The following is a 14,883-nucleotide window of genomic DNA, read 5'->3' on the forward strand; positions in this document are numbered from 1 at the left end:
CATTGTGCCAAGACTGAAATTTGGTCTAGGAGGAATTATATGGTATTGTTTTCTCAGGAGTTCATGCTTGCCCGCTTTGTTTCAGTGACAGGAACATTGAGGCCCTGCTATGGCCAAACGGTAGGGCACTAGTCTACCATGCGGCTGACCCGGGTTCGATTCCCAGCTCGGATCCTTTGCCGGCCCTTCCCCGTCTCTCACTCCCCAGTCACTTCCTGTCACCACCTTCACTATCCTATAAAAAAAATCTTATAAAAAATCTATTAAAATAAACATTGAATGCTTCAGGATACTAAAACAATTTGGACAATTCCATGCTCCCAACCTTGTGGGAACAGTTTGGAGCCGTCCCCTTCCTCTTCAAACATGATTGTGCACCAGTTCACAACGCAAGATCCATAAAAACATGGATAACAGTCAGACTCTGGTTTGGATGAATTTGACTGGCCTACACAGCGTCCCAACCTGAACCCGATAGAATTTTGGGATTAATTAGAGCGCATACTGAGAGCCAGGCCTTCTCAACCAACATCAGTGTTTGACTTCACCAATGCGCTTTAGGAAGAATGGTCAACACTTCCCACAAACTCAATCTTGTGGACAGCCTTCACAGATAAGTTGAAGATGTAGCTGCAAAAGGTGCACTGATATCATATACTCTTCATTGAACCCTATGGTTTAGGAATGGCAGTTAAGTTCATATGTGACTCACATCACATTGGCATGTGTTCCACTGTACTGGGCTCTACACAAGCAGTAAAGTAAACAACCTCAATTAACATTATGATTATGTGTGATGCAAATCCTATTTACCCGGTCAGTACCATAGGGCAAAACATTGAAGGAGAAGCATTAGTTTCAGTTTGGGAATATGACAGTACTGCAGGGTAATAGTTTTCTCATAATTATATCTGTGGGAGTATTAAAGATCTCTTTTGTGGCCCATTTACCCACAGGATAACAAAGTTGCTTAATTACGCCCGACTTAGGATGTTGAGCTCCTTAGATCACATCCACTCTCATTGCACAAAGGTGCGTTACCCAGAATAGATTTTCACAGCCATGCAGGTTGGAAAATACAAGTAGGTCTATGTATAAAATGTACATGGTCAAAAGACTTGTTTGCATAATAATTTAGCACTCAGTGTAAGATACTGTACTGTATTGACAAATACTGTATTGTGGCCTATCTGCACCATTCAGAACAACATGTAGTCAGAATTTTAAAGTCCCCTTGAAAAAAGTGTCTTGTAGTGCTAGTGGTGTTACGATACCTATTTCGCATTATACACCATTCAGTTGCTGAAAGGATTAAGAAAACACAGTACACTGACCTACAATAGAGTAAATTTAATAAATGGTCCTGTTCAACTCACAAAAGCATTCCTATGGCCTGTAGCATACAATATCTTGATTCACAATAGACTATGTGTCACTTCTATATGTGAAATGCATTACAAAAGAAACGTATTACACATTTAAAACATATAGAAATATACTATTTGACAGTTCTATAGGCATTCACTTAGGCCATTTAAAATGTTCTCCATCAGGCTGATTTTTTGCATCAGTTTAAAACTAAACAAAATGTTAAATCTTTCATTGTCCATATTCTGCAAAATGTTTGACAAACTATTCAGTGCGTCATACACATCTCCCACATGGACTATGTTGTTCATTTGTGTTTTTTGTGTTTCTTGTGTTTTTTCTTCTTCGAGTGGCTGTGCCGTGCCTTCTTGGAGGATTTTTCGTCACTGCTGCTGTCATCCCTTTTCTTCTTTTTTTCCTTCTTTCTCTTTTTCGCCTTTTTCTCTTCCGATTTCTCTGACGCTGGCTGGCTGGGTTGGGCAACAACAGCAGCGGTTGCAGCAGCAGCAGCAACAGGCTCTTCTTCATCGGGGACCAGGGTGTACTGTTGTCCACCCTGAGAGAAGCAGTCTGCGGCAAAATGTCCCTTACAACCGCATTTCTTGCATGTTGTGTTTAACACGGCCTCCAACGTTATCCTCTGGCCCGAAAGGTCTTTGAACCGCCTCCTCCTTCGCTCGTCTTGCTCCGCCATCACATTGTTGGGGTCCAAATCCTTTCCAGAGCCCTGGTTCACAGCCTTCATGGAAAAGGACAGCTTGATTTTCTCCCCATTCACCTCTCTCCCGATCACCTTAATCCACACCTTTTCTCCCACGTCCACGATCTCTGCTGGGTTTTCCACACGACAAGCAGACATTTCGCTTATATGAACCAATCCCTGCTTCTTGAAACCTTCGACTTTGACAAAAGCCCCATACGTGGTAACAGATGCCACCTCTCCACGGAGAATGCTGTACATATCGGGTACACCTTCCATAGGGCTGTGGGCCTTGCTCGGGTGCTCTTCTTCATCATCCATCGTCGTGCAGCTACCAGCAGGTACGGAACAGTACTAGCTTAACACAAAAAAGTGAGCAAAATATTGCAAATTCGAGTAAATAAACAAACCAACGGTAGGAAAGGCAAGAAGCAATTTGTACTACCGCTGCGAACTGCGAAACGAATGTTGTTGAATGACAGGAATACACGTAATACAGATTCCGTTAAAAGGGCCAATCATAGACAATGTTTTCCACCTCCTCGCTCCACAACTGACCAATCACATCTCAGTTTACTCAGTTTGTACGGTAGTTGTGAAGGGACAAACAAAACAAAAACGCTTATCGACTGAGATAAGCACAGACATCATATAAGATATCTGTGGAGATAAGTTTGACAAACTAAAAATAACTAAAAGTTTTCCTTAAAATAAATAGATAGATAAATAAATAAATACATTTCAGAATGGGTAGGCTAGGCCTAATACACACAAATGGCACTAAAAGAAGTCAGAATCAGATTATTATTATTAGCCTATTTATTATTATTAGCCTATTTATTATTAGTAGTAGTATTGTTATTATTATTATTATTATTATTATTATTATTATTATTATTATTATTATTATTAGCCTATTCTTATTATTATTATTATTGATAATAATAATCATTGGCTTGGACCTGATTGGCTTAGAGATGAACTAACTGCAACCCAAGGCAATATGCCTCGTCAAACTGTAGGCCCTGTCTCCATCCCTGTTTTATTAGAAAAAATGCGCCGCTTGTTTGTTTTTTGACACACTATGCAATTACCTGCGTTGCAATGCGATTACCTGTTGTCTCCATATTTACCACAGGTGCGCCACATTAGCCTACCGCACAGGCCCTTAGGCTACCCAACGTGAATCACGTGAAGTTGAACAAAATGGCAAGGAATGATATTGGTGGGTTCATAACTTTTTTGATTATCTGACTATTCAAACAAGTAGGCTATTCGCTGCTTTTGCCCCATAAAATGTGCGCCTAAATAAGGGCCTTTTATGTTGCAGGCCTGGGGAGACAAGGGCGCATTCAGAGTTGTGTTTCAATGTATTGCAGATGGAGCGTCTCTTGTCGCTGACCTCACGTCTAAATATGCCAAGAAACCCTGGAACGAAACATTTCACCTTCTTCGTCGCTGCATGGTAGGGTTGTTAAATTCTTAGTCACTTAGCCTATTTCAGTGGAGGTTTTTGGCACTATGGTCTCTTACCACATGGTTTTGTTCAGGGTAACGTCAAAGTGGATTCTACTTTCTGCACGCACATTGGCATTTGTCTTCAAAGACTACAGAACGCTCAGAATGGTAAGCAATGCATAATTTGGTAGTCACTCACAGCCCTTCCTAGAACAAAATCTGTGGTACAGTGTCTTCAGAGCGTATGCCTTTAGGCCTATGTCGTTTGCGTTTTAAGTCACACTTCTTCACCTGTTTTCGTTACAGTATCCTCTCTAAGTTCCCTGGTGTCCAGTTTGGAAGCAATTGCTGAACGGAATGGGTAGGCCCTTTTGCACAATATGTTGTACATTGACTGGTATTTTTAGAAACTAAAAAGAAACACACAATTCCACAATGAAAGTATCCTAATGAGAATGAGACCATCATAGACAAAACGTTGTAATTAGGGTTGCAGCATGATTATTAAAATAGAGCCTTGCCTGAAATGTGTAAAAGGCCACAAAAAATGTGACCATGTTATCACGATGAAAACCCACAGCAAACTCCAATGATGATCACCTATGATGGCATTATTGCGCATTTGTCTGATACACTTCTTGACTGTGTAGTCTGTGTGATGCCAATGAACCGTCAGCGCAACATCCACTTGCATTAGGCTACATTAAACTTATGACACTTTTATCCAAAATGACTTAGTTACGAAACAGGTTACTGTCCCAATGTGGGGGTTGATTCCTCATTTTAAGCGCACTTCAGCCATGAAGTGAAAGGAATTTGCACTTGCTTCAGACAAACTTAGCATAAGGATCGCACTCCAATATGCAACCTTGCGTCCTCCACTTGTGCTTGTGGCCTCACGTTTTGCGGATGCCCCGCCTCCGTGTAGAAAACAATTAAGTTTCCCTGCTGTCAGCCTAGCCACAACAATTTTTGGGGGACTATTCTTCATTCACCATCCAGTTTGCAAATGAGAAAATGACTTTACAATTGAGCTTTTGCAAGATATTGAAATATAATGCTGTTGTCAATGATGTCATCTCGACGTATTACTTCCTGGTACGAGGCCACAAGCACAAGTGGAGGACGCAAGGTCACATATTGGAGCGCGCTCTATGCCATGGTTCTGCCAACCCTTGCCACCTCCTTTGTATCAGGACAGAATTCTCCCCTTTGACGTTCACTCACAGGTTAGCGTCTCACCTGAGTCCTACTGAGACCGCCTGCTACCTCACAGCAGATCTCTTCTACTTGGAGGTGTTGCTGAAACCAGACGGGGGGTTGGAGGATGTTAAAGTGGCCCTGCACGGGGAAGCCCCAGTGGTATGTCTCATGCTTCAGCGTCTTGTGGTGTATACCAGTGTGTCCCAATCTTTTTTGTCCTGCGTATTCCCTAAGCCATTTTGTCATATGATGAGTACCCCACCTCACTCATGTTCTATATCTGTTCCTCTATCCCAATGTGACTACACTACATATATTATGTATTATTACATTTGTCCACATACCCCCTGAGGTGTGCTCGCGTACCCCTTGGTTGGAAACCACTGGTGTATACAATGTGTGATGTCTAGAATGGCCAAAAATACTAGCCTAGACATTTTAAATGCAGTATTTGTGTCCTGAATCTAAATGTTTCTATCGCTTAAAGTTGTTGGAAAGCTTTTTTAATTAACGAAAAAGTTAATGGTGGTAAATTATCATGAAAAAGGACATGCTTGTCAATGGTTAATATACGTTTTTGGTAATGAAGAACTCCTGGAACTGAAGAAGTGAAGAAAAGTCCAGTGGTGTGTTCACCACAATCAATCATATTTTAAAACTAATCCATAATCAGTACAGCATTTCACAGTTTGCCTAAAGCATTGTGGCTTTTAGTCTTAGATCCTCTGTGGTTGGTGACTGACTGTAGAAACATTTGCTTTTTTCAGCTAAAATATTGTGTTGTTTGTGAGTGGAGGTTAACCTGTATCCTGCATCCTATCGTTTTTGTTTGTTTGTTTATTTGTTTGTTTGTTTGTTCAGTCTAGTGAGTTGCTGCTCCAGCTATTGAGGTAAGTGGAAGAAATGTCTATTTTTGCTTTTACACCATGTCATGCCACTGAGTCAAATGACATGTTGTGATGATGATCAAATGCAGTCTGTTGTGATGAGGGGACAGTGATGCTCTATTTTAAATATGGAAATACGGACTGTTGTTTAACATATGATAAGTTGTGTATGTAAATATTAAATTGAAATTGATCAAATGTGCATTTAAATATTCAGATTTTCTGTGGAGAAATCTGTCTTTCAATTTAAAATGACATGCATGTGACCTCACTCTGGTTACCAGGAATGTTGTCTGACCTTCGGCCTTTCTGACTCTCTGCCTTTCCTCTCTCTATTCTTATTGTTTGTTTACTGTAACACCTTTTTATATTAAGTCAGGTAGTGAAACCAAGCTAGTGACATTATTGTATCAATCAAGTGTTCATACAATGTTCATGTAAAAGTCATTGCATGAAATGCTTTGCAGTTTGCACAATTGATTAATTTAATGTATACAATAGTCATCACCTGTGGCTGCACCACACCACACCTGTGAATGTTCAGTTGCAGGTTTTTGTCAATCCCTTATGTTGGATATGTTCATTAAGGTGCCGGTATGCTTGCTGCGAGCTGTAAATTACGCGCGTCACCGCGAGCAACCGACAGCACATGCTTGCTTCAAAAGCAGTTGACCAAGACGCAAAATGCACGCATTTGGCTGCCGTGTCCAACGCGCGCGAAATTGACATTAAATACGCACGTTAACGCGTTCATGAACAAATCGTGCACGCGCTCGCGTATCTTGCAGCAAGCATACCGGCACCCTTAGTTTGACTTGTGGTGCATCATTATTCTTGAGCTTTTTTCCTCCTCTGTGGCTCTAATTAGTTCTTAGGCTATGAATTCTCTCATTCAAATTCCACGCACTACAGTTTCCACCCCTCTAGAAAAGCTAACTTTTCCACATTGTGCCCTATACTGTATTGACCTACAGTACATCTGTTTTATACAGGCAGAGAAGGTTCGAGGCCTTCTCCACAAAGCTGAAAGACCTCTCATCTCGTTACAATGTACCCGGAGACAAGTACTGCACCCTTGACTATCTGTAATTTAATCATTTTATTGTTCTTGTTTCTATGTACCTACCAAGTGTAAGCGCATTCAATATCTCTTGCAGTGATGCAAAGATTAAGGTATGTACAGCCCTGCAGTTTTTGGAGAAGGACTTGCTAACCATGTCAGACATAGTCAGGTGAGTGAGACACCGCTGGTCAATCTTGTCTTATCATATCTTCATTCTGTATCGTTATCCTCGGATATATGGTACATTTAATTCCGAATTAACTCAATTCAATTCCGAATAAAACTTGATTCTCCTCTGAAAACCTCATGTAAACACTTTCATTTGGAATTAAATGAAAGTGCAATGTAGACTTGACGGAACTATTTAATTCGGAATTATTCATTCGGAATTAGAACAATCATGTAAATGTAGCAATTGTCTTGTATGATTTTTTTTTAATGACCAATTGTTTTGAAGATCATCTGTAGGAAAGGATGCCCACATTGACACAGTTGTGAACGGGAAAGTTGGACTTATTACTGCAAGTGGCCCAGGTAAATATGGACACTAGATGTATCAATTTAGATGTCGTTGAAAAAGTAACTGCCCTACCTTCAGTAAAGCAACCCCTAACAGTTTCACTTCTTCACTCAACTGCTAATTTTAAGAGGAGGTTGGAAACAGGGGAGTATGAAGCACACTTGAGTATAAGACACTTCTGTTAGTCAATTGGGAAGATAGAAGATAGGAATAGCAAGTATTTATTTGGTTATCCTATGTGTACACAATCATCAGTACCTAGCAGGCTTGTACGAAATTCCGAATGGAAAGAATTTCAATTCAAAGTAATGCCATAATACAAACACTAGGTGGTGGTGTTCTATGTGCTTTCAATGGGTGGTGTAGATGAAATTCAAAGAAATTCAAGGTAATGGCACCACCTAGTGTTCGTATTATTGCATGATTTTGAATGGAAATTCATTCAATTCGGAATTTCGTACAAGCCTGGTTCGTAGGTGTCATCATCACATCATTTTTATGGGCCATTCTGCTAAAATTGTTGCGATGCTGCGAAAATTGTTTTTTCTCCGGTTTACACTGGCAGTAGAGAATGCAGAGATGTTGTAAATACTTGAAGGTGCAATAACACTATGTTTTCCTGTTTCAAGAGATCCCTATGAAGATCCAGTATTTGATCAGTCCGTCAGACTTGCTGTTACAGAAACACCGTGCAGGTACTGTACCAATTCATGCTTCAGCTAAATTGCCTATTTTGTCTGATCTTGAAATGCAACCACAAAGTTCATGGGTTTGTTACTATTGGTTGACTAAGGTTTGCATGTATTATACAAGGAATTGAACTTCTTAAAGTGAAAAGTTCAGAAAACACTGCACACATGATACTGTTCTTTTTTATCTTTATTTTTGTGAACAAAAAAAGTGTTTCGAGTAGTGCGTCTTCAGGTTCACTGTGCACGGTTTCCTGAACTTTTCACATTGATCAAGTTTTCCTGCCTTACGCCTGCACCTGGACAACTGAAGGCTTACGCACAAGGACTTCCATGTACATTGAATTAAACTTCTTCAGTGAATTTGCTGATGTTTGTGCTTGATTAACATTGTACACGTCAATCCCACTCCACAGATGTAGATGGACTTACTCAGACTGCTTTGGTGATGCTTGGGTCAAGTAGAGTGACACACCAACTACAATTGGCACCTCTAATTCCATCTCCTTTACAGATTGACGCCCAGGGGTAAGTGGGATTATGTCATTGAGACATCGCAATGGATTATCTGGCTGACCTATGGATTTCTCTATTGTGATTGGATGATGTGGCACTTAAGTGTCTGGGAATAGGATGCCATAATGTACCTCTCAAAAGGAAGGTCAAATGAACGTTCAGTTCCTATGTACTCACATTTTAACCAAATAACGTCATTTAATTCTATTCCATGCTCCATACTTTTCCCAACAGCCAATTGCATGCAATACTAAAGAGATTAACTGGTAACTTAAATTTCTTTAATTATTTTTCAGTCATATTTCTTTTATGAGGGACACTGTGTATTTAACTTCATGTGACTTTTAGAGGTTTTTCAGGAAACTGCTGTTCTTTTTCATTTAGCCTTCCCGTGTTTAATGACCTCTCAGACGTGGCGTCTGAGTCCCTGCCAGCCCATTTCATACTCAGCCTGAAGCCACCTGTGGTGGTCTCCTCTTCCATCATCCATCGCATCGAACAAATTTCAGGTAAATGGTTACTGAACGGGCCTACCAGGCCCAGGGGCCCAAGAGCGCAAAAAAACCCCACTTCATTACTAGTCTATATTTATGTTCTCATATTATGTTAAAATTGCCTTTAACTACCGTATTTTCGCATTTTCTCAGGGAAGAAACCCCTGAACCCCCCAAAACCAAAAGCTTTTTAACATCTTCAGCAAACACCCTTTTCAAATCTTTTCAAACCTCATGATTTCAAGGAGGGGGGCATTTCTTGTTGTTTGGCCCATGGAATCTTAAAATGTAACCATTGTCAACTGTAACCAATACCCTGAAAAACAATATCTGTAACCCGCTTTGGAATAAAGCATCATTTAATTTGAATGTAATGTAATATAAAGTTGTCCTTGTACTTGTCCTAAAGATGTAGGACCTTTGGCTGACCAGCAGAGGGAGTCAGTGATGCGACTGCTGAGGAGAAGTGCAGCAGCAGGAGGAGAATTTTGCCATGGCTCCTGGAATAGCATGGAAGAAGAGGCAGACTACTTAGTGGTTTGTATTATAGGATGATGGTATATAGTTTTTGAGTGTTGCACTTTGTTTCCTTTTGTGAGCTTTTACCTCAGCAGGCCATTCTCTGATATTAAAGGTAGGGTATGAGATTTTGGAAAGTAGTTCCAGTAAGACATTGAAAAGACCCACCCCTGCTTTTCCTTGAGACCTCCCACCCAAACCATGCCTCCTTAGTTCAGGAATGCTATCAAGTGCTGACCTTTTGCATGTTTGCCCCCTGTAAGTATTTCAGCTACAGGTGCGTGCTTTGGTGGTCTGATAAAGATCTTCTGTCTCTTACAGACTCTCCGAAGTAAACAGGTGCAGAGGTACGTGCTGGTGGAGTCGTCTGCACAAACTGAGGGATCATGGGAAGGGGCCTTGATTGACAGCATCCCCTTCACCCATCCGGCTCATGTGCCTCCCCTGCTGCAGTTGCTACGACAACAATCGACTCTCAATATTCTTCTTGCCAGCTGCATCACAGGGCATCAGCACCACACAGGTCTCTTGCTGTCTTGCCTACTGTAATGACAATTTGACATTAAGGCTCTTTGTTCTTTCATTGTTGCTAATTTTAAGTGAACGGTGCTACCTGTGATGGCTGCATAATATTACGTTTCATTAATTTTATTTGACCAAATTCAATTGAAGTATTTGAATTGGTGGCGTTGTTGTGGCACACAGTGCCAATACACCATCTAATAAATGGATCTACTGTCTCAGGGTGACCCAGGTTTGGAACCGGCCTGGGACTTTAAGCAACCCTTCTTCTTCTATCTCTCTCCCTATTCTATCAGTTCTTCACTGTTCTGTCAGTGAAGGCCAAAAACCCAAACCAAAACAAACATTGTTTTGAATTGCTGCTTCCTAAGCTCAAGGTGAGACTTTCTAGACGAGACTTTCTATTCAGTTGACGGGTGGTCCCTGAAAAATTGTGGGTGGACAAAGTGATCCTCGGCCTGAAAAAGTTTGAGAAGCACTGTTCTAGACTAAACTCACTGTTTTGTCTGGCAGTGGTGGCTCAGGTAGTAAAGGTCCACTGATTCCAAAGACTGTGTGCATCAATTAAAGCAAAAGATCCTAGATAAAACGAGAATCATCAATTACAATTAACATTCATGAATCCATGTTTTCATTTAAAGTGCATATAGATTGAGGATTGATACCTTTCCCCCGTGTCTTCTGATTGGTTTGCAGGAATGCCATGTGACCTGTACTGTGAGGTTATCCCGCAGTCAGAGATGAGTTTCTCTGTCACGTTTTTGCAACCTGGTGCAAGTTCTCTGTCAGTTTGTAAGTATATTTTAGAATTAAGTCTAATGACGAATTTGGGAATGGGCAGCATGAATTCTGAAAATTAATTACAAAAAATATTACACAGTGCACCTTTTGTTGAGATGATTATTTATTCAGAAAATTGTGATTCATTAATTAATAAGTAATAAAAGCAATGAAAAGTGGAGATCCTGACCGCGAGAATTAATATATATGTTAATGGAGGTCTTCTTTTGTATTTCAGTGGTGGTGACAGTGGTTGACTTTCTCCAAGTTCGCTGTCAGCTGTTTGCACCCCAGCTGCAGGATGACTCCACGAATGACTATGTCTCCAGGGTGATGACTCGGTATTACACTGTAATATTTATATTTAACAAGGTGCGTCTGCACACTGCTGCAAAATAAACTCCAAAAAAAAAGTTGTATTAAACTAAAACGGCAACGTTTCGACCACCCTGGAGCTTATTTCGCAGTGTGCAGACGTACCTTCCTAAACTGTCTGACACTTTTTGTCTGGCACCTGCAACAAGGGCGCACACTACCCAAAATGAATATTTATGGTCATTTCTGTTTCAATTGAACCAATTATAACAAGAACATCAATCAGATGGCTAGTCCAGCAGCTAAACTAAGGTGTGTAATATATAATGAGATGATCAGGTCTATTTTTCTTGCTGGCCTTACTACTTTGAAGTAAAGAAATTAACAGCCACATTTTTTCAACCTCCAATTATTATTTGTGGGGTATGTGATGAAACCCGGGTGTGGTGTACTATGAGAACTTCTTTTCAAAGTCTATTAAGCTAAGTAAACTGGATATGGGTCAAAGACGTCCAACATGTCCTTCAGTGCAACGGATACTTTTGCTTACTGTAAATGCAAAAAAGATTTTTTTTAAATATTTTTTTTTGGCTTGGCTTTCATGCATTCACTTCTCAAAAAATGTTTTGAAATGTCATGTTTTTCACAGTTACAGTAAGCAAAAGCCTGTTAGCACTGAAGGACAGCGGCATGTTGGACGTCTTTGACCCATATACACTTAAGAAATTGACGATCGTGGCAAAATATATCTGTTGTTTGTTTGGCAGATGTATGTCAGTCCCCATCACCCTGTGGGCAGTATGCAAGAGGTTACTTGGCCCAGTCTGCCCTGAAACTCCAAGTGTTGGTACTGATGAAGTCAACGCATCTCCCGATGAGGCCATGGACACTGCGGCCGTGATGGACACAACAGATACAAATGGTACAATGGTGCATCATAATACTAGACAAATGTACTGTAGCCTACACCATGTACTATGCACTCTGTTACAATGTGAACGATAGTCTTGTATATAATTTGAAATTAATCACATTTGCTTTTAAAACCTTAAAACCTATTCCTGACTTTCTCAGAAAACTATATGTCTTCCCATTATACCACTTATAACTCTGCTGTTCATTCTGCCAACACTATGGTATGCCACAGAAGTGAGTACACCCATCACTTTTCTGTAGATATCTAAGTATATCTTTTCATGGGACAACATTGAAAAGGATCCCTTTGACACAATGAGCAGTAGCCAGCACTTGTTCATTCAAATCATTTGAAATTCAGCCATTAATGTCTCAAAATGTACCTCACAAGAGTGAGTAAACCCTATGTTCAAATCCATGGCTGGATTGACCACATGATCTACAGGGCGTTTGACCGGTGGACTGTTCGTGACATTCTCCAAGACAGTGAGATGATGCGTTTTGGCTGTTGCAGTCAACATGGCTCATATTTGATGTCGAGTGAAAAGGAAGAAAGGAGTCGCACACTGGAGCTGAATGCAGAATCAAAAACTGTAAAAGCCCATCATCAGTGTTCCCAGTTTGAAAAACTGAAAAACTGAAAACATTTTCAAACTGGGAACACTGATGATGGGCTAGACCCGAAACGTTTGTCCCCTGTCTGTCGGTTTTATTTACTTTTTTCTGCTTTGTTTAATACCGTTTTTGATTCTGCATTCAGCTCCAGTGTGCGACTCCTTTCTTCCTTTTCATTATACTGCTCTTGGAATTACGCACCGAGCGATACGCTCAGGATAAGACATTGGCGTGGACGCCACCCCACCATTCATATTTGATGTCCTCCTATGTTTCATTGTCTCCCTGGATGCCTGGTGGACTAGTCTCAGTTGAAAATGCCCAACCCAGTTTTGTACAAATCTGCAGAAATGTGAGGGGTGGTGTACTTCCTTCTGTGTGTTATACTGTACATGTCCTCCGTATTTAGGCATTAATAAAACACCATCTCCTCCTCCTATCAGATCAAACAACCTTCTCACCAGAAATGACAAGTGTGAAAGAGGAGAGTCCATGTCTACCCGTTACCCAGAATGCACCTGAGGAGGAGGAGGAGGAGGAAGAGGAGGAGGAGGAGCATCCAGAGCAGGTTGCGGAGGGGGATGCCTCCCCTGATTGCTATGTGGTGTCTGTCTCCTCAGTTCAGGAGGAAATGAATGATGATGTAAATAATACAGATGCTGGTGCTGCTGATGCTGCTGAGCACTATCCCTTGTCTTCCGCGTATGTCTTTCCACCATGTTGGCCAGCCAAAGGGCCTGTGGCGGAGCCTGTTTGACCGTGTGGGTGCGTGCGTGCATGCTATATTCACACTGAGCTTTGTGATGGTTGCACTGTGTGTTTGTGTGTGTGTGTGTGTGTGTGTGTGTGTGTCTGTGTGTGTGTGTGTCCTGTGGTTAGAGGGGGTGTTGCATGAAGTGGGTCTGATTTCTGCATAAGTCTAATGCTGCCTGATTGAAAACCCAGTGTTGGAGGTGCTATTAGGAGAATGACCCTAAAGGGACTTTTATACTACCAGCCAGGTTCAGCACCTACTCTGGGTGAACTAAACTGAGATCATCTCTAAAGAATGTTCTTGTAATACCTCTGAAAGATGCCCCTGTAATTGTGCCAGATGTTTTTAAGTGAAAATGATTTAAATAAAGACAGTGATTTGGTGTACCATGGTACAATTCCGAAATCATTGTAACCAGTGTGTGCGTAAAGGAAAACGCATCCAGATCCACGCATCAAGACTTGTAATGCTACTGTGAACTTGCCATAAAGATTAAGTTCTCCGCAGTATTGAGAGAGAAACAAAATCCCATGGGAACTTTTTACAAGCAGAAAATATGGCTGTCATTGTTGGCCCTTTCCTGTATTTTTCTCCTGTGGGTCAAAGTATGTTTTTGTTGTTAAAGAACCCAACCTTTCGTGCTTCTGCACTGGCTTAGTGAATTCTGTCAGTATATGGGATTTTTTGCTGCATTGTTAAAAAAAAATTCAACCATAAAGTGTTGACAAGACTTAATGGGGATTTGCCCAAATGGTAACTAAGTTGAGCTTATGTGATTGCTACAGTTGACTGAGCCATTTCAGTTTCATAAAAAAACTGCCCAATGCACTGTAAGATTTTCTACCCTTGTTTACTCCCAAAGACCATGTGCAGCATACACACGCATGCAACCAAAGTAGGTCTCTTTTTAAGGCAGGAAGTTAAGTGCATTCTTGGTATGCATACCGCCAAGACTGAGCACTTTGGCTGTAAAGGAAAAAAAGAGCCTTGGCATTTGACCCCTCCAAAGACGGCCAGAAATGCCCACTGATTGGTAGCGTGTGAGCCAAATGACAACTGTAAAACGTACAGCCTGGATCACCATGCGCAACTCACACCCCAAACAAAAAAACTCCCAGTACTGATGAAGTTTCGCAGGCCTTCAATGCAGTTGTGGTGATCATGCGTTGGATAACAAGGTAAAAAGGCAGAATCGAAGCGAGGACGGAATAAGAAATAAGGTGTAAAGCTTTGCTGCATTTTTGGGGAAAATAAAGGGGAGGGGAAAAGTCAAGCATCAACTGTACATTATGTTTCGTGCCATCCACTTTTTTAACATAATCAGTCCACATGTCCAAATATTTTGTCACCAGGCTTCTGTGCTGTTGGCAAGATTGTGACAATGGACAAGACGTTAGTTCATTGTCTGGGCGCCTCAAAGCTTGCAGGAAGTTACTGATAGGAAGGCCATGGAAGTAATAGACTGATATAAATACTTTGGGTATTTGTGTTCCAGTTCCTGTTGCTTCAGTGTTAACCAGAGGGGGGTGTCTGTTAATAGTATTTATTATATGGTTGTGACGTCA

General features: G+C 41.0%; 2 protein-coding genes across 2 annotated transcripts; one reads left to right on the forward strand and one right to left on the reverse strand.

The window, feature by feature from the left end:
- Positions 1-1,335: 1,335 nt before the first annotated feature.
- zcchc17 (zinc finger, CCHC domain containing 17) lies at positions 1,336-2,568 on the reverse strand. Its single transcript, XM_063206066.1, has one exon. It carries the CDS (start codon positions 2,387-2,389, stop codon positions 1,676-1,678), a length of 714 nt encoding a protein of 237 aa, XP_063062136.1. The 5' UTR covers positions 2,390-2,568; the 3' UTR covers positions 1,336-1,675.
- A 616-nt stretch (positions 2,569-3,184) lies between these two features.
- Positions 3,185-13,704, forward strand: zgc:111976 (mediator of RNA polymerase II transcription subunit 1-like). Its single transcript, XM_063206067.1, has 18 exons — positions 3,185-3,293; positions 3,448-3,533; positions 3,619-3,694; positions 3,833-3,887; positions 4,756-4,888; positions 5,591-5,619; positions 6,609-6,680; positions 6,774-6,848; positions 7,137-7,213; positions 7,829-7,894; positions 8,305-8,416; positions 8,789-8,913; positions 9,308-9,435; positions 9,739-9,940; positions 10,636-10,731; positions 10,958-11,060; positions 11,802-11,956; positions 13,008-13,704. The coding sequence occupies exons 1-18, from the start codon at positions 3,275-3,277 to the stop codon at positions 13,319-13,321; spliced, it is 1,923 nt and encodes a 640-aa protein (XP_063062137.1). The 5' UTR covers positions 3,185-3,274; the 3' UTR covers positions 13,322-13,704.
- The last annotated feature ends 1,179 nt before the right edge of the window (positions 13,705-14,883 follow it).

The sequence above is a fragment of the Engraulis encrasicolus genome, chromosome 9 (genome assembly GCF_034702125.1).
Source record: "Engraulis encrasicolus isolate BLACKSEA-1 chromosome 9, IST_EnEncr_1.0, whole genome shotgun sequence".
NCBI classification, from domain to species: domain Eukaryota; kingdom Metazoa; phylum Chordata; class Actinopteri; order Clupeiformes; family Engraulidae; genus Engraulis; species Engraulis encrasicolus.

What these genes read in the sequence shown, in the direction of transcription:
- zcchc17 (XM_063206066.1), bottom strand. Translation starts at nt 2,389, where the DNA reads ATGGATGATGAAGAAGAGCACCCGAGCAAGGCCCACAGCCCTATGGAA.
- zgc:111976 (XM_063206067.1), top strand. An exon ending in ACCATGTCAGACATAGTCAG is followed by an intron (nt 6,849 to 7,136) that starts GTGAGTGAGACA and finishes ATTGTTTTGAAG; the next exon opens with ATCATCTGTAGGAAAGGATG. An exon ending in TCGCATCGAACAAATTTCAG is followed by an intron (nt 8,914 to 9,307) that starts GTAAATGGTTAC and finishes CTTGTCCTAAAG; the next exon opens with ATGTAGGACCTTTGGCTGAC.